The following is a 22,198-nucleotide window of genomic DNA, read 5'->3' as shown; positions in this document are numbered from 1 at the left end:
ATTCACAAAACACGTTATGCTCCTTTTTTAAATCATTATTACAGAGATGATATTACTCTTAGTCAATTATCATGTTTCACTCTCTATAGAGTGTTGAGTATACGCCAATCACAAGATTTTATCTTCCACAAAAATACAAGATTTATCGAATTTATCCATTGTAGTTCAAACTTCGTAATTCAAAAATATAGGAGAGCCAATGACATATTTGGCAATCTGTCCGCTTTATTCTTCCAGAAATGGCGCCTGGGAAAATCGCAATATTATCTACCGCTAAACTTACTAATTAATTCATTCATGAACAGCACACCTTTTATCAGTCCCAAGGATACTAACTTAAAAGGTTGATTTCTTGTGTTTTGGTTCTCTAACGCCCTCTTTTTGTACACAGGAGAATAACGACTGTTGCGATTGTCCTGATACTGTTGATCAGGCCCTCTTCTGTAACTCAGCGGATGATCTTCAATCGAGGCATAATTCTGACCATCGTCCGCGTTGAAACTCTGTGAAGTAGCTAGGGACTTGTTTTGAGCGAGGAAACTAAAATATGTGAGAACTGATTTGATCATTGATTATTCTATTGTTAATGACAAGTACGGATTCAAAATACACATTTAACTTTAAAATAGTAACTTATTGAAATACAATGCACTTATAACGCCAAAAAACGAGCTAAATGTATCCAAATATCCTAGCCAACAGCAATTCATTAGAAGTTTGACAACAAAAACACCTGGTTAATTTTCCAAAAAAAAAACAAACCGACAAATGTCGGAAGAATAGCTCTTGAACGACAGGCGAGGCAATTTAATTCAGGGGCTGTAGCCTAGATCAATGGGTGCAAAAAACCTCTCCCCGCAGGGATTCGAACCTTCCCAATCCATAACCACCAGCACCAACCACTGCGCTACGAATCACTTAATTCTGCTATGCTGCAACCGATTTTATATTAGCAACAAGCTTTACTTCGGAGCAATAGAGATCACTCAAAAATGAAGACCGAAAGAGTGAAAAAGTCACTTGAGAAGTCAAAGAATGTTCTAGCAGAAAAAAAGACACACACGTTTATAATAATTGCTATCAACTTCGTTCAAGAGCAATTAAACAGTTTAATGGACTAAAAGCAATTGACTACAGTAGAGCCATAAAAATTGACTAATTAAAGACCCGTTGTAATAGCGGACGTGGCTATTAAATGAATTTGGGCTGCTTAGATTACTTGGATATTGATTTGTTGGGCACTTGGGTCGTCCTCTGACTGCGTAGTCTGTTGTTCTGCCTCCTTCTCAAATCACCCCCGTTGTTGAAGTAGGTCGGAGGAGTGAAAACACCCATATTCTAAAACAATATAACTAACTCTCTGAAATCAACATCAAGTCATTTACATTGGCTGAGTATTTTTTGTGAAATTACTTTTTGCAAAAGTGGAAAGGTTTCAGGTACAAGCATTTGCAGATATCAACAAAGAACCATGTATAAAATTTTAGGTCGCAATTTTTCATCGTCAGAAAAATTTGGGAAATATATTCTACTGACCTGAGCATCTCTAGGTGGATTAGCAATTGACTCCAGTGAAAAGGATCTGAAACGAAGCAAGTCGTTTTCTTTTAAGGATAGTGTCAGTTGCTAGGTCAAAGTAATTTTTAACCATAGCTAGCAGCAAAAAGAAAAACTTCAGCAGAGCATGAACAACAAGCTCATCTTCTGGTTCCATATGAAAAAATGAAGACTTAGCTTTCCGTGAAAAAGGATGGATAATTCAATTTATAAAAGCAAAAAAACGAAATTCTTAACGCGTCTTCATACTAAACAGTCCCTGCCAACGTCTTCGGAAACAGAAAAAAAACATTGATATCAGGAACCAAACGTTTTCAACCAAACAGATTTTAATAACTTCTCTGAATACTTTGAAAGCCTATGGGCAGAAATGAGACTGAAGAACAACGGGTCATCTAAGGATACTGCATTATTAGACGCATGTTATTCAGAAGAAATCAAAATGAATGTTTCTGGAGCAATTTGCATCTGCAAGCTGCTTCTGCTGTCAAAGGAAAAAAACAATTCTGGTTGGCGACATTAACAATCTATTTCAAGGAAAAGGAGAAAGCATAAGAAACGGTTATATTAGCTTATGGTTTGAATGTTCACAATAAAACTGAAGCTACACACATTTGTATAAAGAGTTGTAGTACCACCGATATTGACTATGTGATTTAAGATTGTGCTTTTAAGCAAACTTTGTGACGTCCAGTGTTAGCAAAACAAGTTGCACAAGTATCCATACTAAAAAACATCAGATCAGGCAACGGTTTTGAGCACAAATGGATTTAGGACTATTCTTACAATCAAGAACAACCCAGACAAGCCCTTAAGTTATAATTGCTAGGTTGAAATCTACCGATGTAATAATCATAGTCAAGTACCTACGATATATACGAAAATTATTTTTTCGAGTCCTTGAAGTACACGCACCGAGAAAACTCATGGGAAACGATAAATAGATTTTACAAGATCAAGAAATTTTTTGAAAACCAAAACTAAGGAACAAAAAACCAAATGCATTTTCCTTAAAAAGAGAACGAACAACGAGCCTTCAAAAATTTGAAGGAAGAGTTAAGCCAATCTTCAAACAGCGATTTCATTAAAATTTGTAAGCCTTTACCCTCTTATCCAACAACTGCAGCGGCCAACAAAATTGTATTAGATAGAGGGGTTCGCCAAGGAACGGTGGTTGGACAGTTGCTTTCAATTCTTACACAACAGGAGACAACAGCTTTAAAAACATGTGAACTAGTCAAGTTTGCGGACGACACGATGTCGCCTACATCATCAAAAGAAAAAAGTAATACAGATCTTGAACAGAACATTCATCTGCTCTCAAAATACTTTCTCAGTCTAAAGTTACAAATAAAAGATTCGAAAACAGCGTTTATTGTCTTTGGGTGACAAAGGGAAGCAGGAGGGAGTAGTTCAAAAGTTATTGCTAAAGAGGTCATCCAGGAGTCCAATACCTTGCTGTACAACTGGATGAAAAGTTAGATTTCCTAGAAGAGAAAAAGCATCTTCAAAAATGGTCTGTGTGATAAAAACCGTATATTCAGTTCGAAATTGCGTCCCGATATCACCAATGAAAACCCCCTCGTACTGGGCCATTAACATTATTCTGCACCACTAGTTGCTAGGTCAAAGTAATTTTTAACCATAGCTAGCATCAAAAAGAAAAACTTCAGCAGAGCACGAACAACAAGCTCATCTTCTGGTTCCATATGAAAAATTGAAGACTTAGCTTTCCGTGAAAAAGGATGGATAATTCAATTTATAAAAGCAAAAAAAATGAAATTCTTAATGCGTCTTCATACTAAACAGTCCCTGCCAACGTCTTCGAAACAGAAAAAAACATTGATATCAAGAACCAAACAATTTCAACCAAGCAGATTTTAATAACTTCTCTGATTACTTTGAAAGCCTATGGGCAGAAATGAGACTGAAGAACAACGGGTCATCTAAGGATACTGCATCATTAGACGCATGTTATTCAGAAGAAATCAAAATGAATGTTTCTGGAGCAATTTGCATCTGCAAGCTGCTTCTGCTGTCAAAGGAAAAAAACAATTCTGGTTGGCGACATTAACATTTTATTTCAAGGAAAAGGAGAAAGAATAAGAATCGGTTATATTAGCTTATGGTTTTAGTGTTCACAATAGAACTGAAGCTACAAATATTTGTTTTTTTTTGAAAAATCAATTCTGGTTGGCGATATTAACCATCTATTTCAAGGAAAAGGAGAAAGCACAAGAAACGGTTATATTAGCTTATGGTTTGAATGTTCACAAAAAAACTGAAGCTACACAGATTTGTATAAAGAGTTGTAGTACCACCGATATTGACTATGTGATTTAAGATTGTGCTTTTAAGCAAACTTTGTGACGTCCAGTGTTAGCAAAACAAGTTGCACAAGTATCCATACTAAAAAACATCAGATCAGGCAACGGTTTTGAGTACAAATGGATTTAGGACTATTCTTACAATCAAGAACAATCCAGACAAGCCCTTAGTTATAATTGCTAGGTTGAAATCTACCGATGTAATAATCCTAGTCAAGTACCTACGATATATTCGAAAATTATTTTTTCGAGTCCTTGATGTACACGCACCGAGAAAACTCATAGGAAACGATAAATAGATTTTACAAGATCAAGAAATTTTTTGAAAACCAAAACTAAGGAACTAAAAACCAAATGCATTTTCCTTAAAAGAGAACGAACAACGAGCCTTCAAAAATTTGAAGGAAGAGTTAAGCCAATCTTCAAACAGCGATTTCAAAAAAAATTTGTAAGCCTTTACCCTCTTATCCAACAACTGCAGCGTCCAACAAAATTGTATTAGATAGAGGGGTTCGCCAAGGAACGGTGGTTGGACAGTTGCTTTCAATTCTTACACAACAGGAGACAACAGCTTTAAAAACATGTGAACTAGTCAAGTTTGCGGACGACACGATGTCGCCTACATCATCAAAAGAAGAAAGTAATACAGATCTTGAACAGAACATTCATCTGCTCTCAAAATACTTTCTCAGTCTAAAGTTACAAATAAAAGATTCGAAAACAGCGTTTATTGTCTTTGGGTGACAAAGGGAAGCAGGAGGGAGTAGTTCAAAAGTTATTGCTAAAGAGGTCATCCAGGAGTCCAATACCTTGCTGTACAACTGGATGAAAAGTTAGATTTCCTAGAAGAGAAAAAGCATCTTCAAAAATGGTCTGTGTGATAAAAACCGTATATTCAGTTCGAAATTGCGTCCCGATATCACCAATGAAAACCCCCTCGTACTGAGCCATTAACATTATTCTGCACCACTAGTTGCTAGGTCAAAGTAATTTTTAACCATAGCTAGCATCAAAAAGAAAAACTTCAGCAGAGCACGAACAACAAGCTCATCTTCTGGTTCCATATGAAAAATTGAAGACTTAGCTTTCCGTGAAAAAGGATGGATAATTCAATTTATAAAAGCAAAAAAAATGAAATTCTTAATGCGTCTTCATACTAAACAGTCCCTGCCAACGTCTTCGAAACAGAAAAAAACATTGATATCAAGAACCAAACAATTTCAACCAAGCAGATTTTAATAACTTCTCTGATTACTTTGAAAGCCTATGGGCAGAAATGAGACTGAAGAACAACGGGTCATCTAAGGATACTGCATTATTAGACGCATGTTATTCAGAAGAAATCAAAATGAATGTTTCTGGAGCAATTTGCATCTGCAAGCTGCTTCTGCTGTCAAAGGAAAAAAACAATTCTGGTTGGCGACATTAACATTTTATTTCAAGGAAAAGGAGAAAGAATAAGAATCGGTTATATTAGCTTATGGTTTTAGTGTTCACAATAGAACTGAAGCTACAAATATTTGTTTTTTTTTGAAAAATCAATTCTGGTTGGCGATATTAGCCATCTATTTCAAGGAAAAGGAGAAAGCACAAGAAACGGTTATATTAGCTTATGGTTTGAATGTTCACAAAAAAACTGAAGCTACACAGATTTGTATAAAGAGTTGTAGTACCACCGATATTGACTATGTGATTTATGTGATTTCCAAGAAGAGAAAAAGCATCTTCAAAAATGGTCTGTGTGATAAAAACCGTATATTCAGTTCGAAATTGCGTCCCGATATCACCAATGAAAACAGTTCTAAACCCCCTCGTACTGAGCCATTAACATTATTCTGCACCATTAGTTCACGCAATAGGTAAAAGCTTTAGAGAAACAATTAAATTGGAGTATAGGGGCAATTTCTGATCGAAAAAATTAAATATTCCACCCTGTCTATAAAAACTTTCTCAAATGGAAATGACTAACCTACATTTAGAAACTGAAAAAAGGACTCCTGCCATCAATTAGACAACCACAAGAGAACACGTTCCCAACCTGGAGTATAAAGGGGCACAAAAGAACTGGAAAACTCTTAACTCCAGAATTACTAGTCAAGACTCGAGCGCTCAATTGTCAATAGTCAGCTCTCCAGGACTGAAATAATCTACCCGTTCAGCTAAAAGCCCTAGAATAAAAAAATCGCATCAAAATGAAAATGTTTCTTATGCAACAATTTGCATATCTTAGCAACAACTCGCCTTTTGGTATCATCACATGTAAAATAATAAGATCCTTTTATCTTTTTTTTGGCTGGCTCTTAGTCGCTAGCCGAACAATTACTCTAATTGGTCACTAGAAATTACTATATTTTGATTCGCTGTCTGTACACTTCTGGGTAGTCCTGTTGCAAAAAAAAACAAAATGACCGCCAATTGGGAACAAAAGATTTTTTTTTTCAGAATTTCTCATCTCACTCAAAGAATATCACTTAAACACGCACGATCCGACTGGTTCTACATTCCATTTTCATCAGCAATCGAATGGCTAAGGCAAAAAATAATGCAAACATAGCCGGCAAATAGCCGACGTTGACTCGCTTGACGCACGTTGGGATTGAAACAGAAAAAGGAAAATAAGATACATAACGTGGCAGAATTTCTCTAAGTTTCAAAGTCATCTTGTTTGGTGCGTAAACACTGCTTATTCGGTTAAATTCTAAAACTACGATTCATTTTGCTTCTAAACTGAAGCCTATTAAGCATAATACTAATGCCAGCTAGCAATCGCTTTATGAACTTTGATAACCTAATGCATTATGACCTAATGACCGGGCATTATATGTTTATCGCATTTTTGATTTTTCCCTTTTGACTTTGACCGTATTCACTACTTTACGTTATTCAAGACGTGAGAATTTGAAAATCATTCAGTTGAAACAGAGAGTGAGGTAAGTCAAAAGACAAACGTGGAAATCCCGACTTAGAAAACCATTTCCAAAAAAATCGGACCAAAAAATTGAACAGAAAATTAAAGACAAAAGGCCGCATGTGAACAAAAAAATCACTAGCGAGAAAGGAAAATTTGGCTCAGAAAAAACTAGGCGTAGAACGAACTATGAATGGATTGGGAAAAACATTTAGAAAAAGTCCGATCCAAAAAATCGAAAAAACAGTAAAAATCAAAGAGAAATTGCCGCATGTGAACAAAAAACTACTAACGAAACAGCAATTTTTTTCAAACACCGATTTCTGATTCTACTTGACTATTCTACCTGAATTGAATTGATTGGGGAAACCATTTAGAAAAGGTCCGATCCAAAAAATAGAAAAAAACAGTAAAAATCAAAGTGAAATTACCGCATGTGAACAAAAAACTACTAACGAAAAAGCAATTTTTTTCAAAAATTTTTTCAAACACCGATTTCTGACTCTACTTGAATATTCAAGAGAAAAAATTTCACGCCCCAAAAGCACTTGCTTTTTCGCTCCACGTCCTGTTTCGGCTTGACCAAAATCACTACTACAATATGAACCGATCTCAAAAAAACATAACCGGAAGATTTCCGGAAACAACTCGAGGTAGAAAAATGATCAGCAAAACCGAAGAAATGAACCTCCTACTTAATTATACTAATTACTTAAAACAATTACAGGAAAAACAAACAACAAGTATCAACGAAAATTTTTGCAGCATCGTTAAAGCATATTTTTTTCACAAAAAAGACCTTGCGATGTAGTTAGTCCTGTTTTATAAAAAGGTAATAATTGAACGAAAAAACCACAAAAATCGTTCGCGTAGGAAAAACCCAGTAGAGGGAAGGGAAATGGAGGACAAATTCAACTAAAAAGTACAATCTATAAAAAAAATCTAGAAACAAAACTATCCAGAAAATGCTACTTCGCAAACCTTGCAATGTGAAAAAAAAATGTTTTATTTTCCTCAACGATTCACCCACCGAACACCTGGGGGAAACAAAATAAACAACGATTGCAATATGATGCAACTTGCGGCCCTTTCTTATTATTATTTTGTAGCTAGGGAATTTTGTTAGTAGTAATAAAGTTTCGATTTGTTTCTGTTCCCTTACAGTTTATTCGAGGCTATAGCGGTCTTTTCTTGGGTGCGGGGCTGACAGCATTTGTAGTGAAAAACAACTTCTTTAAAAAAGTTACAATTTTACTTTCTGGTTTCATTTTTACTTTAAATCACAGACAACTTCACTCTATGTCCTTTCCTCTTCTGAATTTACAATATTCATCAAAGTGAGTTATTTGTATAAACATTAAACAGAATGTAATTATGAGCAATGTTTATGTTGTCCTGACAAATTTATATCACATTATTAACTTAGAAGCATTAGTGGTAAATACAATAGGTCTGTATAAATCAAATAAACATTTTGAGTAGGGCATGTATCCAAAGCAATATCAATTTGAGTAGGGCAATATCATGTATCCATGATATTCCGTAGTTCAATGATATTCCGTATAAAGTAATTTTGGGGATATCACACAAACACAAAATTTTACGTAGAAAATTTTTGGTTTTTTTACCAGTTTTAAAAGCTCTTTTTTTGTGGTGCCACCCATTTTGCAGAATTTTTATTGATATATTAATGTGTAATAGGATATACTGTCGACATTAGATGGTTAAAGTTTCGTCATCGTCGGGCAAATCGGAACTAACTTACTCTTTTTGCTCTCCCATTGATATATCTGATCGGTTGTTAATTAAATATTTGCTAGTAGATCGATAAATCAAATTTGGGGCTACACCAGGGTTGGTGAAAAACTGAGGCATTTTCTGGTTGTTAGTGTCGATGAAACTGGGCCAGGCTCTTCATCCAATTGAGCTTTTAGTTTCCTCATGTTTTCTGGGGTAAGAATCGTAAACTTCTTGTCCAATCTGTGCGCGTTTTCTGGAAATGACATCTGATGATGTCAATCCCAGCCATCGTTGTTATGATCGGTTTTAACGAGAACTTTTGTTTTCCGTCTTTAAGCAAAGATGGAGTCAATTTTTTGAAAATAACAAAACGGTGGTAAAGATACATTGCCAGTAGGTGTAAACAAAGGTTTCCGATGAAGACTACGATTGTAAGAATAATTGACACTTTCAGCGGTACATATTCATGCAGTTTGACCAATGTTGGTTTGATCATTTGCATATCAAGCACGATTGGAGCTGCTATCCGTTCGATTTGTTTGCTGTCATAGGAGATCGAGTTTTTAACCATTTCAGCCTTCACTCGTTTTCTGAGAGCGATATTTGCATCTATGGTCGTTTCGAAATAAGGTTACTCTGAAATTGATGGCAGTGTCGAAATTAAATTTTGTAAGGGATCTGCGAGTCTGACTTCTATTGTTGCTGAAGGTATTTGTCCACAAGGTTCAAGATCTGGTCTAATTTTTATATGTTTACCTATTAGTTGGCTGCCGAATTCTAGTGTTATCATGCAGACATTGCATCCTTTGTACTCTCTGTTTTGAGGTGTATTGTCACTCCGAAGACTGTATTCTCTCAGAGTGAAGCGGTTTTCGGGGGTAGGTTAAGATTTTTGTTGTATTACATACGGTCATTGCTGTTGTTGGGCTATGAAAATAGAAAACTGCGAGACATGATGATTGTCCTAGGTGTCTTTCTAACGTTTGGTGGCAAGTTTTGTAACGTGATGAACCCAGACAGTTATCGATTGTTCTGTCGTGAGAACCGTTGTCTCCATTGAGTCTTCTGATATCGCTTAGTAAGGTACTTCTGTAACCCATTGTATAGCACCAGAAGTTTCTAATTGCGGCATTGGGATGAAGTGTGCTCTATACACATTGGAGGCTGTCTGGCTCGAAGCAGATGGGGATGGCCAGAGTCAGAAGTAAACCTTCTTGTACTGTAGTGATTTCACGCAACAGTTCAGCGTCACAGAAAGAAAGTAAATCCGTCATCGGAATTGCCAAGGTGAGTCGATCTGCGGCATCTTTTTGGTTGTTGTAGACTGATTCAGGAATTACTCTTAATGATTCACGTGGTACAAGTGACATTGGCAATCTCTTGCTTAAAAGGATGGGAATTGAGTTGAGTAGGTTTATTCGAAATGCGAATAAAGCTCAACGATAGCTTTTGATGTCTGCATACCATATGGCTAAAAGGGATACGATTTTATCAAAGCTAAAATTCAGTTGCTGGTTAGAGAATAATGTTGTGTAAAATCAATCAGAATATGAATGTTTTTCTCAAAAACCTCAAACTGTTTTTCGACAATTTCCCCAATTCGTGTTCTGGTTTGATGCCATTTCCTGTTGTGCTCTTTGAATGCTTTCCAATTCGGTTGAAATCATGAAGAATTTTTCGTTTGAACTACTTTCAATTTTCATGACAAAATCGGTTAAAACTGATGCGTATTGATGTAACTTGTCAATATTAGCTGCATTTTCTCGTCCGCAATTTTGACATAAGCCAAAGGTTACTGTTCGTCCGCAACTATCTCCGGGTACAACTCCTCCAAAAAGACCGATTCAAGCCATTACAGCTGCTGCTGCAACTGATGCTCCTCTTTTCACTCGGCCTACATTCTCTTGTTCATTAAAGAACGGCGCGCTCTCCTTTCGTATTTTTTGTACTTCATGTACTGCACAATTGATTTCTTCGTCAATTTTTGGAAGAAATCGGTCAAAATTAAAGGTTCTAGTAGACGTATTAAATTTGGATGCGGTATTTAATGTACAAAGTAGAGATGGGCGGTTCCACATTTATTGGTCAAAAGAATTTTGGCTTCTCCATTAAATATAATTCCTCGAGAGAAGTACTCCGGGATTTCATTTTGACTGTAATTGGCATCAAACAATGACTCCATCCATAGGAAGATGATTGGGGAAATACATGTGATCAGTAATTCAACTCGGAATCGTATCATTTTGTTGATCAATATTGGTCTATCAAGTATGAGATTGCGAAAAAGAAAAGTGAATTTTATCCTCCTCGCTGTTTATGGTTCTACTAGCGGTGTTTACTAATTTAATATTAGTTTGGTTTAACAGAGCCAAATTTGGTAATTCTTAAGTTCAAGAAATGAAGGTTTTCCAAACATCAAAGTTTTTCAGAACGAAATGTGTTTCAATACCACTGTTGATCGTCTTGTATTGACTTGTTGTAAGAATAGTACCTTCTAGGGAAAGTTTGGTGTCCAGGTAAAGATCATTCCCCAATGCAAGCATTTCTTTGCGGTTGAGAAGGAGCAATCGAACTCAATCTCGTTTCTATTGAGTGTGTTGACTTTTCTTGCTGTGTTGGTTGCATGTCTATTGATCAGCCTAAAGTACAATGAGCGTTGTAGGAGGTGGTTTGGTTGAATGGCTGAGTATGTTCCGCGATGGAGTCGATTTTTGCCTAGTTTGTTTTAATCCAGAACTCCTGTTAGTGTAAACTTTATCGAGTGTAGACAGTTATTGGTCAGAGTTAATGGTTACAATGTGTTTACTTTCGAGTTTCGTATTTTTATTTTGTATTGTGTGTTGTTTTAGTGAACTAAATAATGTGTGTTGCTCAAGTGGCTGGTGAAATGTGTGTTGTCATTTAATGTAGACTTTTGAATGATGAACTGGCGCCTTAAACGTACTAACACATGTCTGATTTATTGCTAATTTTGTGCACGTAAGCGTGAGTTTTGTTTTCAGATAAGCATGTCTCTTACTCCGCATGAAATAATGGTATTAGCCAAACAAGGCTAATTGGAATTAATCGGTTTTGAACAGTTGCCTGTAAGGAGTGAGTTTGATTTGTCTGGTGAGTTTTCAAAGCAGCCCTTTTGTTTGAGAGGCGAGGTGGCCGAAAAGCTTTATCGTTCGAGTGATGAATTGAAAGCGAGTTTTCAGGGAGGAGCGCTAACGGAGGCTGAACTAAACGAGTTTATTGCTCGTTATTCAGCTGAACATATCACAAGGAATAATGTGGACAATTTTGGGTTCCCTGGATCAAAAACTGTTTCGTTCGAGTTGCCAACTGAATCTGGTGTTATTTATGATGAAACATCATGTTCACAGACAAGTTTTGCAAGTATAGCAAAGTTTGGGGATTGGTTCACGCTTGGGCATATTGAATGGACGGGAGGATATTCGATAGCGAAAGTGATCTCGGGTTCGCAAATGCGGATTATAACTGGTGAAGTTGAGGCTGGCGTCAATTTAACGAAACTGTCGACTTATTATTCATTGTGTGAATTCAAGTTGTCATCTAAAAATTGTTTCTACCATACTGCTGAGGTCAATGATGTTATTATTCACCCCAGTTTTGCAGCTCATGCTGTAAAATTTGGGCACTTGTCACGGGATTCGAGTCGATTGGCAAAGAATTTGACAATGTGAGAGGATTAAAGGTAGTTAATTGTTTTGCGACAGGGATCGGCATGGGTGTTATCGCCAAAGAGTTGAAAATTCACGATTAAGCGTATCTTTTGCAATTGCTTAAAATAAAGGATTATCGGAAACAGATGGGTGACCAGACTTCAAACTTGCCAACTTCAAAAGATGAAAGCACACGTGAAGCTCTTTTACTGCTATGACTAGGATTTGAAAGCTAGTTTAACGAGTATTGCTCCAAAAAAGTTGACGGTTAAACAACAACGGACGGCCAATGAATGTGGTGGACTTCCTGTGTATAAGTCCATGTTATCTGATTTGACGGCTGCTGAGTTGAAGGATTGGCCACGCGATGTGTTGAAGGAGCTGGACAAGACTGCCAAAGGGAAATGAGCATGTAGTTTTGGTAAGTCATTTCAATCGTTACAAGTGGTGTTTGAACAATTTTGAGTGCAGTGGTTTGTGCCAGTGTCTTTGACTTGTATCATACACGCTAGAAGAGTTAGAGCAGTGTATTCTGCGTGCATGACTGTAGGCATGCGATGGCAAATAGGAACGAGTTCACTGCTTTCAGTGTAAGATATTAAAATAGATCAGTTTTCAAGCGGTTTTCACAATATGACTTTTCTGGTTTTTTTGCTTTTCTCAGGTGTTGTGATTGAAAATCCACAATTTTTTCTCTAAAAGTTCTTGCCCGTGAGCGTAGCTATCAAATGAGATATCAATCACCAATTTCGGTTCGGTAGTTATGAAATACCCGTTCTTTTAATTGAACGATGCAAAAGTGATTTCCCAGAGCGGTTAATGCTAATTCGACAACTGCTCGAGTTGCCGCGTCGAGTGTCTAAAAATACCGTAATGCTGCATCACGTAAATGCATTTGGAGAAAATTTCCTTGTTGTCTGGCTGGTACTGCAGCGAAGCCAGGTATTCCTCGGAATAACTGTTCAAATTCTCGAAAATCTTCACCCTCTGTTCCACTATAAGGTTCAATTGTTATTTGTGCATTTGCAGCCATAATATTTACATGTAACTTAATCTGACACTAAAGAATAAAGTTTATAATATGAACCAAAAACACTCATTTTCTCTAAGTTATGTCTATTCCCAAGGAACTAAGTTTAATAAGCGTAATTATTTTGCGATCATAACTTCGGCGTTTGCGTAATTATTAGGCGCTTTTTACTTGGAGCTGTTAGTTATTGATATACCAAACCTAATTTTCACCATGCTGCCCGTTTCAACTAAATGAAATAGAAATTTACTCATAAAATCAGCATTAGTAAAACAAGAATTACCAATCCAAGCTTATAACAGAGCTCAGTGTAAGTCATCGGGAATCAATCAAATTTTTCAATTTTCGAAGTGTAACTGGAAATTGGTTTTTGTGAGATCAAGATGCACTTCGTTTTTATTTCTGCTAAGGCTGGCATATAATTGTCGTGATCAAGAAATGAACTGACGGCAAGAACTCTTGTATCATAATTTTCGGTAAAGACAAGAAAGAAGATAATTTTGAGTTCATGTGCGAAGACTGAATCAACCTCTGCTGAAGTGTTGGCTTCATTGGGGCTTCCATAACTAATAAGATTCACGGGATCTGAGATTTTTGTAATTTTACTGTTTGAGTGAATCTTCTGAATGAATTCGTTGAAATCGATATTCATGTTAAAATATTAAAAGGGAATTGAATGGAAAATTGTGGTTTTGGAGCTGCCTTCCTTTTTGTCACCATGTAATATGATACTAGCGGCTCTTTCTGACTTTTAATTTGTAGCTAGGGAATTTCATTATTAATTTTAGTTAGTATGAGTAAATTTTCCATTGGTTTCTTTTCCCTTACAGTTTATTCGAGGCTACAGCGGTCATTTCTTCGAAGCGGTGCTGACAGCTTTTGTAGTGAATAAAAACTTCTTTAGAAAAGTTTGAATTTTACTTTCTGGTTTCATTTCTACTTTAAATCACAGACAACTTCTCTCTCTATGTCCACTTTCGTCTTCTGAATTTACAATTTTCATCAAAGTGAGTTATTTGTATAAACATTAAACAGGATGCAATTAAGAGCAATGTTTATGTTGTCATGACAATTTTATTTCACATTATTAACTTAAAAGCATTAGTGGTAAATACAATAGGTCAGTATAAATCAAATAAACATTTTGAGCAGGGCATATATCCAAATATAGATATAGTTCAATGATATTCCGTATAAAGTAATTATAGGGATATCACAACGATTAACAACCAACAAAACCTGAAAAAATTGAAATTTGTTTTATTTATTGCAATGATAAGTTTCCCTCTAGAGGTAAAAACAGAACAAGATAAACTATGGCGAGAAGCAAATAATCAGAAGAAATAGGCAAGAAACAGACGAAAATCCGCCAAAATTTGATGAACATTATCCAATTATCTTCATTTAAAACCACTCAAAACTGGCATAATCTAAAAAAAAGGCAGCCAAAACAATCGGGGGCAACCAAAAGTGATCTAGAGAACTCCCTTAATGATATAAAAAAATTAAAAATTTAAGAACTAAAAAACTTCAAAAAAAAGCGTTAAACGTGGCAAAATGGTAAAATAGCTGAAAATTGAGTATAAAATTGTATCATTTTCTTCAGACCGTCAAAAATGCTTCCAAATTACAAGTTAGCATAATTGAAACAAACGCCTTTACCTGAAAAACGGACTAAAAACTGACAAACTGCTTTGAAAATGCCGCACGTGATCAAAAAAATTCGCTCGCTTACTGAAAATTTTTTCACGCCATATTTTTTTCGCGCTCTCTCTCTCTCTCTCTCTCTCTCTCTCTCTCTCAACTAAGCGACATGGAAAGCCACTCTCTTCAGCAATTTGACCTAAACACTTTATTTTCACGCATTTCACTTCCTTCACGCAATTACTGATCAAAAAACGCTCCTTTGAATGGTAAAAAAGGAGATCGTCTAAATAATAGCCGTTGAGAGGCTGACGGCGGCTATTATTAAACATCAACCATACTAAAGAAGCTTATTAATCTCTCAGAATTTCATATATCACAGAATCTCAAATATCACAGAATCCCACTAAATCAAGCATTATCCGACTGGTTATCTATTCCATTTTAACTAGTGATCGATTGGCGTTTAATGCAACAACTAATGGTAGACTCATCAAGTATACTAACGAAGCTTAATAATCTTTCAGAATTATTCCATCTAACACTGTGTGAATTGAAAAATTACGTTGTTAAAAAAACTCAGGGTTATTTTTTATCACAAAATCAGATTATCGAATCGCCTATTATCAGTTCATCATTAAGTACGATCCATTTTGTTGACATTAACGTAGTTGTAGATAGAAATCGTCAACTGACTATGTTAAATTCAAATTTAGCAGCCAAATATTTTCCCGAGCTTACCTGTGAACTGGTGGAACTAGGTTGAAATTTGATCTCCTCAGATCCTGAATGTGGTTAGATTGACTCTCGGCCGAATTCAACCTGAAATGGCGAAAATAGCTACTAAGCTGATGGTTTCACAGAGATTGCAAACGTTTGAGAACTTTAGCTAGCGACAAATTTAGTGATTGTCCGGTTGAGTGCCAAGGTACCTTACCTTGACATTATTAGAAAAGTATTTACAATCAATCTGTCGTCATCTTTTCCAGTCTATTTTTCCAAATTTAAGAAACCCTTGCCTTGGAAGTCGAGGTGATTGGCGAGCTCTAATTGGTTGCTGATGTTTAGGACTGTTGGCGCCTCCTCCCACTCCAAGTCTTCCTGTTCGCTTTTCATCTTCAATATCCTGTTTCACTCTTCTCAGACTGAAAGCACAAACATGATAAAAAAAAGCGATTCAGAAATCAACTTTTCGATACTCTTCAGCTAATACGCGTCTTAGCTTGCGCAACATTAACTTAGAAAAGAACTGCAGTGTAAACTAAAATTAAGGGAAATATTTGGGCAAATTCACTTTCGAATTTAATTCATTTCCAGGAAAGCTAAGACAGACATAAAGAAACAACAGAACTATGCCATGGAATAATGTGAATGACTTCTGATTGAGGTCCAATAAAGATTATTTACACCAAGTAGCATCAATCTGCTTCAGCGATTCCGGCATGTTTAGCTTCACTTTGCGTCTGTATCCGGTCGAATCATTCTTTTGCAAGGGATTCCCTTCCAAATAAATAGTCTCAATCTTAGTCATATTTTGGCACTCTTTCAATTGTCGAATATCACTAAGCTCGTTGTCATTCAACCAGAGTTCTTCCATTTCAGTCAGCATAGCAACATTCTCCAAATTCGCAACACGATTGTTACCCAAATCCAGAGTTCGTAAATTGAGGTTGCACTGCAAACCTTCAATCACCTCAATCCCATTGTCACTTAAATACACTTCTTCCAGTTCTAGAAGACATTCCAAACCTTCTATTTTGACAATTCGGTTCTGCTGCACGCTCAAAATGCGAAGTTTCGATAAATGTTGTAAGTTCTCAAGAGCAGCTATCTTGTTCCCACCAAGGTAGAGTTGTTCAAGGTTTGTCAACACTTCCAGATTTTCGATTCTTCTCAATTTGTTATTTCCAAGTTCAAGAACTGTCAAGTTTGTCAAAGTCGACAAATTCTCAATTGATGAAATTCTATTCTGAACCAAGTAGAGTCTAGTTAACTTCACCAAAGTCTCCAGATTTTGAATCGAAGATATGAAATTAAATGACAGATCGAGCTGATCCAAGTTAACTAATTCAGTCAAATTTTCGATAACTTCGATTTGATTATCATATAAATCAAGGCAAACAAGTGAAGTGAGTGTTGTCAATCCTTCAATTTTCTTGATAAGGTTTTGTCGCAAACACACAGTTTCAACGCAATTTAGAATTTCAAATCCCTCAATTTTTTCAACCCTTTTATGCGTGAAGTCGACAACCTCATCATCTGGTCGCATTTCGAGCTTAGGTCTGGACGAGTTAGCATCTCCGTTATTATCCGGTTCATTCATATCCAAAATAGAAAATCAGGAATATAACTCAACGTCTAAGACTTATCAAAACATTCAACAACGGCTACTGTAACAACATTTCTATCGTCACAGATATAACTCATCGATTCTTCTTCAATTCGGGAAATACTCACCCACTCTGAAGAGAGTTCCAGGAATGCTCATTTACCATAACCATCTTCACTCACACTTTCACATTTCTCACTAAAAAAAAACATTTTTAGTACCACTGATTATATTTCACATCGATTATTCGATAAGTCTTAAAAGTCGAAAAAGCCGGATCTATCGCGGTTTACTGCGCGGAGAACAGCAACTGTTCTAACCCAATGTTTGCCTCAACAAAATTCGACCAAGTGTCAAAAAGGCAAAGTTATAAGACATACTCGTTGACAAAAGTACGCGCACAAAATGCAATTTTGCATGGTAAACTGCTTGTTTTAGAAGCCGTTTCTGGTCAGCAAGCCTGCCTCAAATAAATGTCAGGCAGCGTAAATTATCCACAGTAGGCATAAATGTTTTATTTTAAATGTTTCCACTTAAAGCAAACAGGAGCCATTTCCCGGGTTGACCACCATACACCGATCTTAGATACCATATCAAAGTCATATATGGAGTGTATGGCTTCTTAGATGCCATATCCAAGACCATGCAAAAATTTAAAAGTACTCTAAAACGAAGTGTTTTGGCTTGCTATACAAAACTCTAAAGGCAATATTGCATTTGCATACGGCATTAAAATTTTTTTTTCAATGGTTTCTTAGATAAGATATCCAAGACCATAGACTTTTATGGCCCATCCAAGATCATAAAGCTTTTTTCGTGGAACCTCATTTTTTACTCAAAGACGCTTTACGCAACATCTCATGGGAACTGCCGACGAAAAAATGGAGATCTAGACCATAATGGCTTCTTGGGTACCATATCCAAGACCATAAAATGTTCCATTGGTGGGAAAAACATCGAAAACCTGCTGCTCTCCCTAAACTACCATTTTCATGAAAAATCTTGAAAATCATACCAAAGATCATTTATGGCTTCTTAGAAACCATAGCAAGATCATGCAAGAAATTTTGCTTAGACTTGGATGGAACCATATTTGGTCTTTGATATGGTATCTAAGAAGGGTCATCCCGGGTTTACACTGAATAGAATCTTGCGTGCCCTAAAACTTTTCGCGCAAATAAAGAAAAAGCCTTAGATATTGAAAAAGACTCATTTCTCAAAAAAGATTGCCTTTCGAGCTCAAAGATTAGTCCTTTTAATACTTTATTATTTGATTTATAGTTGACACAAGAGGGACAGTTGCCAGAGAATTAAAATAGCCATTTGATAAAAAGCTTCGAATTATATTAACAAAACTGATGTACCAGTCTTGATTTATTTAAAGAACCACGGTGATGGAACCGAGTCAAAAGTTAGGATCTTGTTCAACCATTAAAACTATTCGTACCATCCAAGTACCACTAAATTAAATTTTCAAAAGTTTAGAATTCTTACTTATTAATTCAAATAAGTAATTAGCCAAATTGTTTTGATAAACTTATTAAACAGATTTGTTATGGCAAAATCCTTGTACTGGGGACCTCCAATGGGAGGGTTTTAGAGGCAAGGTTCGGGTATGGTTCGTTAGAGTCGAGGTCCGACTCATCACATCAGGTCGTATCATTCTAACAGATTTCTTTTTTAGAACAATTTCTTGTGTTTTTGAATGTTAGCAGGCTCCGTGAATGTTTTGATGCCAACCATCTTCCTTCATCACATCAGGTCGTAGCATTCCAATTGATTTCATTTTTAGAGCATTTTTTTGTGTTTTGAATGTTAGCAGGCTCTGTGAATGGGACGTTTTGATGCCTACCCTCTTCCCTCCAGCTGCTCGGACTTGGTCTTGGGTACTTCTCGTACCAAATATATAGACGAGGGTCAAGTAAAGGGTTGTGTTCACTCCTATCGAGGTGCTAACCTGCTAGATCTCTGTGATGTTATCAATAAATACCCAGACCAGAAGCTGAACACTGTTGTAGTAATTGCCGGCTTCAATGATCACCGTAGTAGTATTGAAACTTTCATAGAGCATTGGAAATTCCTCATTCAGCTGATTATTGTTAAATTTAGCCCAAATAATTTGATTGTTCCCAAAGTTATACTCACCAGCTGTAATCGCCTCATAAATAAGAAAATCAGTGCCCTTAACTACGCTTTGTATAATTATATTGATTCTTGTGCCCTAAAGTTGTTTATTGTTTCACCCTCATTTAGAAATGTTCTTGAACATAAGCTGTTCTGTAAAGACACCGTGCACTTCTCCTTTCATGGAAACCATGTTTTCACTATTATTTTGTTTAACATCATTCAATACTTTAAATTTCGTTGCTGTTATTACTCTGCTGTAATTAATTTAATCTAGTCCCCCTCAGTGCAGCCTTCCCAACTCCTAGCCCGCAGCTTGATGGTTGATCAAACCCATTGTCCACTCTGCAGGGGTCCCCTACGTAGGGGAGGCGTCTGGTGTCATACATGTTATAAATATTTGCACGTGAAATGCAGTGGTCTAGCCGCAGCGAAGGATTGGACCGAAAACTTCAGCTGCAAAAACTGCTCTGAGATCACCGCAGCCACCGAAACAGCAATCGCAACGCCGGCACCACACAACGCTTTGACCGTTCCCGACACTGCACTCATAGATCCTGCAACATCGCACGCCCCCGAACGTTCCGTCGCCGCAGCATCGAATAACTTTTGGGACCACTTCCAGCCTCATCACGCGGTAACATTGTGCGAAATATACCGCGAGGTCGTCACTTGGAAGCCCTTGTTCTTCACGCTCGGTAAAAACAAGACCGGGGAACAGTTCGCCGAAGCCCTTCACAGTGTCTTCTCCCCGATTGCCGTAAACACGGATAGATCCGATATATCTCTGACCCTCTGTATGATACTTCCGCACATAACCCTCAGTCGAACAAAGAACACGGACGATGGATCGATTAATAAGACCATCAAGCGTAGACTGCAAGCATGGTACAGCTGCAACTTCTCAGAACTGTTCTGTGAAGCGAAGGCAATCCAAATGAGAATGAATTCAAGGAACAAACAGCAGCACTCTAACCTCAAGATGTCCAACGATTTCATGTCTCGTGATAAGATCAGTAATGCTATTCGCGTTCTTTCGGATGAGCACAAAGGCGGCTTGCTTGCACCTACCGATCTCATAGACGGTAGACCGGTCCTCGAGATTTTACGCGACAAACATCCTGAAGGTCAACCCTTGGAGCCCAACTGCATTCAGAGCGAATATCCACGCACGCTTCCTTACCACCCCGCTGTCTTCCACAAAATCAGTGCCAGGTTCGTCCGAAAGCATGCAATGAAGACTCATGGCAGTGCCGGGCCTTCAGGTCTTGATGCCGATGACTGGCGTAGACTACTTTCTGTTCTGCTTTCGGGCAAACCTCCACGAACCTGTGCAGGCTTGTAGCCAAGTTTGCTAAGAGGCTGGCCACGTCCATAATACCACCGGATGATTTGATTACATACAATGGTTGTCGACTAGTGGCTCTGGATAAATGTCCAGGTGTGAGAACTATTGGTATTGGTGAAGTAATGCGTCGCATCACCGGACGCATAATCGTCGACTGCATCAGGCAAGATCTAACATCCCTCGGTGGAAACATGCAACTGTGCCTGGGCCAGAAATGTGGCATTGAACATGTCATACATTCGCTTCGCCACAGTTTTGATGATCCCGAAAACGAAGCAATTCTTCTAATTGATGCCAAAAACGCTTTTAACGTGCTCAATAGACGAACAGCATTAGAGAACGTGAAAGCTTTATGCCCTTCTTTGCATGCTGCCTTACAGAATTCTTATAGCTACCCGTCTCATCTCTACATCGATAAGTCGACCATACTGTCTCAGGAAGGTACAACACAACGCGTTCCCCTTGTGATGGCAATGTATGGAATCGCAATCCTACCCCTAATAACAAGACTTCATAATGAATCTTTGACACAAAAATGGTATGCTGATGATGGTAGCGTCGTCGGTAAGTTAGAAGATATCAGGGCACTCTTCGACAAGCTCACTGAGCTCGGTCCCAAGTATGGATATCTTGTCAATCCTCCGAAGTGTCAGTTGATAATTAAGCCAGGAGGCGAGCGCCAAGCGTCAACTGTGTTTGTAGGCACAAATGTGGAAATCACGCAGGGCGCTCGAGTCCTGGGATCAGTTATCGGAAGCTCTGAGGCCAGTAAAAAATTCCTGAAAGATGCAGAAATTAAATACCCAAAAAATATAGACAGACTTGGTCAATTTGCTCTCACCTCCCCCCAGAATGCCTATGCATGTTTGACGAAGGGGGTTCAACAGAAATTGAGCTTCCTCTCGCGTACTACACCTTCCATGGACGGGGTTCTGGACAAGGTGGAGGAGCGGCTTCGCCGAGTCATACCGATCATCGTCGGCAAATAAGTAATCCAAGAGGAAAGAGAACTTTTTTCTCTCCCTCTCAGAATGGGTGGGCTTAACATCGCCCTCCCACAAGATCTTCACAAAAATATTGAGCAATCAGTTGAACTCGCAAGACCATTGGCGTCATTCAATAATATTCAACAATGTGAAGTAGAACAAACCAAGATCAGTCTCAGACAGAAAGCAGACAATCAACGTGAACTCATTTCGAAAAAATCCAGAATCGAAAACAATCTACCAAAAATGAAGTATTCCATCCAGCTGGCCTCGGAGAAAGGAGCATCAAGCTGGCTTAACGCGCTTCCGTTGTCAAAACATGGTTTTGACCTCACGAAGACTGAGTTCCGTGATGGAATAGCACTTCGCTACACCTGGGAAGAGAAGAACACGCCAGCCATATGCCCATGCGGGAAAGCATTCAGCCTCACCCATGCCCTCCATTGCGCCAAAGGCGGTTATACACACCTACGACACAACGAAATCAGACGTGTTGCAAAACTGATGGATGACGTTTGCCACGATGTACAGATAGAG

General features: G+C 37.6%; 2 protein-coding genes across 6 annotated transcripts in view; both read right to left on the bottom strand.

Moving 5' to 3' along the window:
• LOC142337713 (uncharacterized) overlaps positions 1-17,550 on the bottom strand; it is a 75,101-nt gene extending 57,551 nt beyond the window's left edge. For 2 of the 5 annotated variants that reach the window (XM_075387170.1, XM_075387169.1), the window contains exons 1-6: positions 17,332-17,550; positions 15,894-16,019; positions 15,616-15,696; positions 1,537-1,582; positions 1,220-1,338; positions 337-540 (exon numbers count right to left, since the gene is read on the bottom strand). In XM_075387170.1, the coding sequence (XP_075243285.1) occupies positions 337-540; positions 1,220-1,338; positions 1,537-1,582; positions 15,616-15,696; positions 15,894-16,019; positions 17,332-17,375 (620 nt within the window). In that variant the 5' untranslated portion in view covers positions 17,376-17,550. The remainder of the gene's footprint in view (positions 1-336; positions 541-1,219; positions 1,339-1,536; positions 1,583-15,615; positions 15,697-15,893; positions 16,020-17,331) is intronic. The other 3 variants (XM_075387168.1, XM_075387166.1, XM_075387165.1) reach the window with 2 other exon arrangements.
• Positions 16,125-17,282, bottom strand: LOC142338463 (uncharacterized). Its single transcript, XM_075388231.1, has one exon. The coding sequence runs from the start codon at positions 17,195-17,197 to the stop codon at positions 16,274-16,276; it is 924 nt and encodes a 307-aa protein (XP_075244346.1). The 5' UTR covers positions 17,198-17,282; the 3' UTR covers positions 16,125-16,273.
• Positions 17,551-22,198: the final 4,648 nt, after the last annotated feature.

The sequence above is a fragment of the Convolutriloba macropyga genome, chromosome 4 (genome assembly GCF_964194025.1).
Source record: "Convolutriloba macropyga chromosome 4, txConMacr16.3, whole genome shotgun sequence".
NCBI classification, from domain to species: domain Eukaryota; kingdom Metazoa; phylum Xenacoelomorpha; order Acoela; family Convolutidae; genus Convolutriloba; species Convolutriloba macropyga.
Note: the sequence above shows the minus strand (reverse complement) of the source record. Positions and strands in the feature narration are given on the sequence as shown.

Excerpts from the sequence above, each read along its gene's own strand:
- LOC142338463 (XM_075388231.1), bottom strand. The coding sequence starts at position 17,197 with ATGAATGAACCGGATAATAACGGAGATGCTAACTCGTCCAGACCTAAG.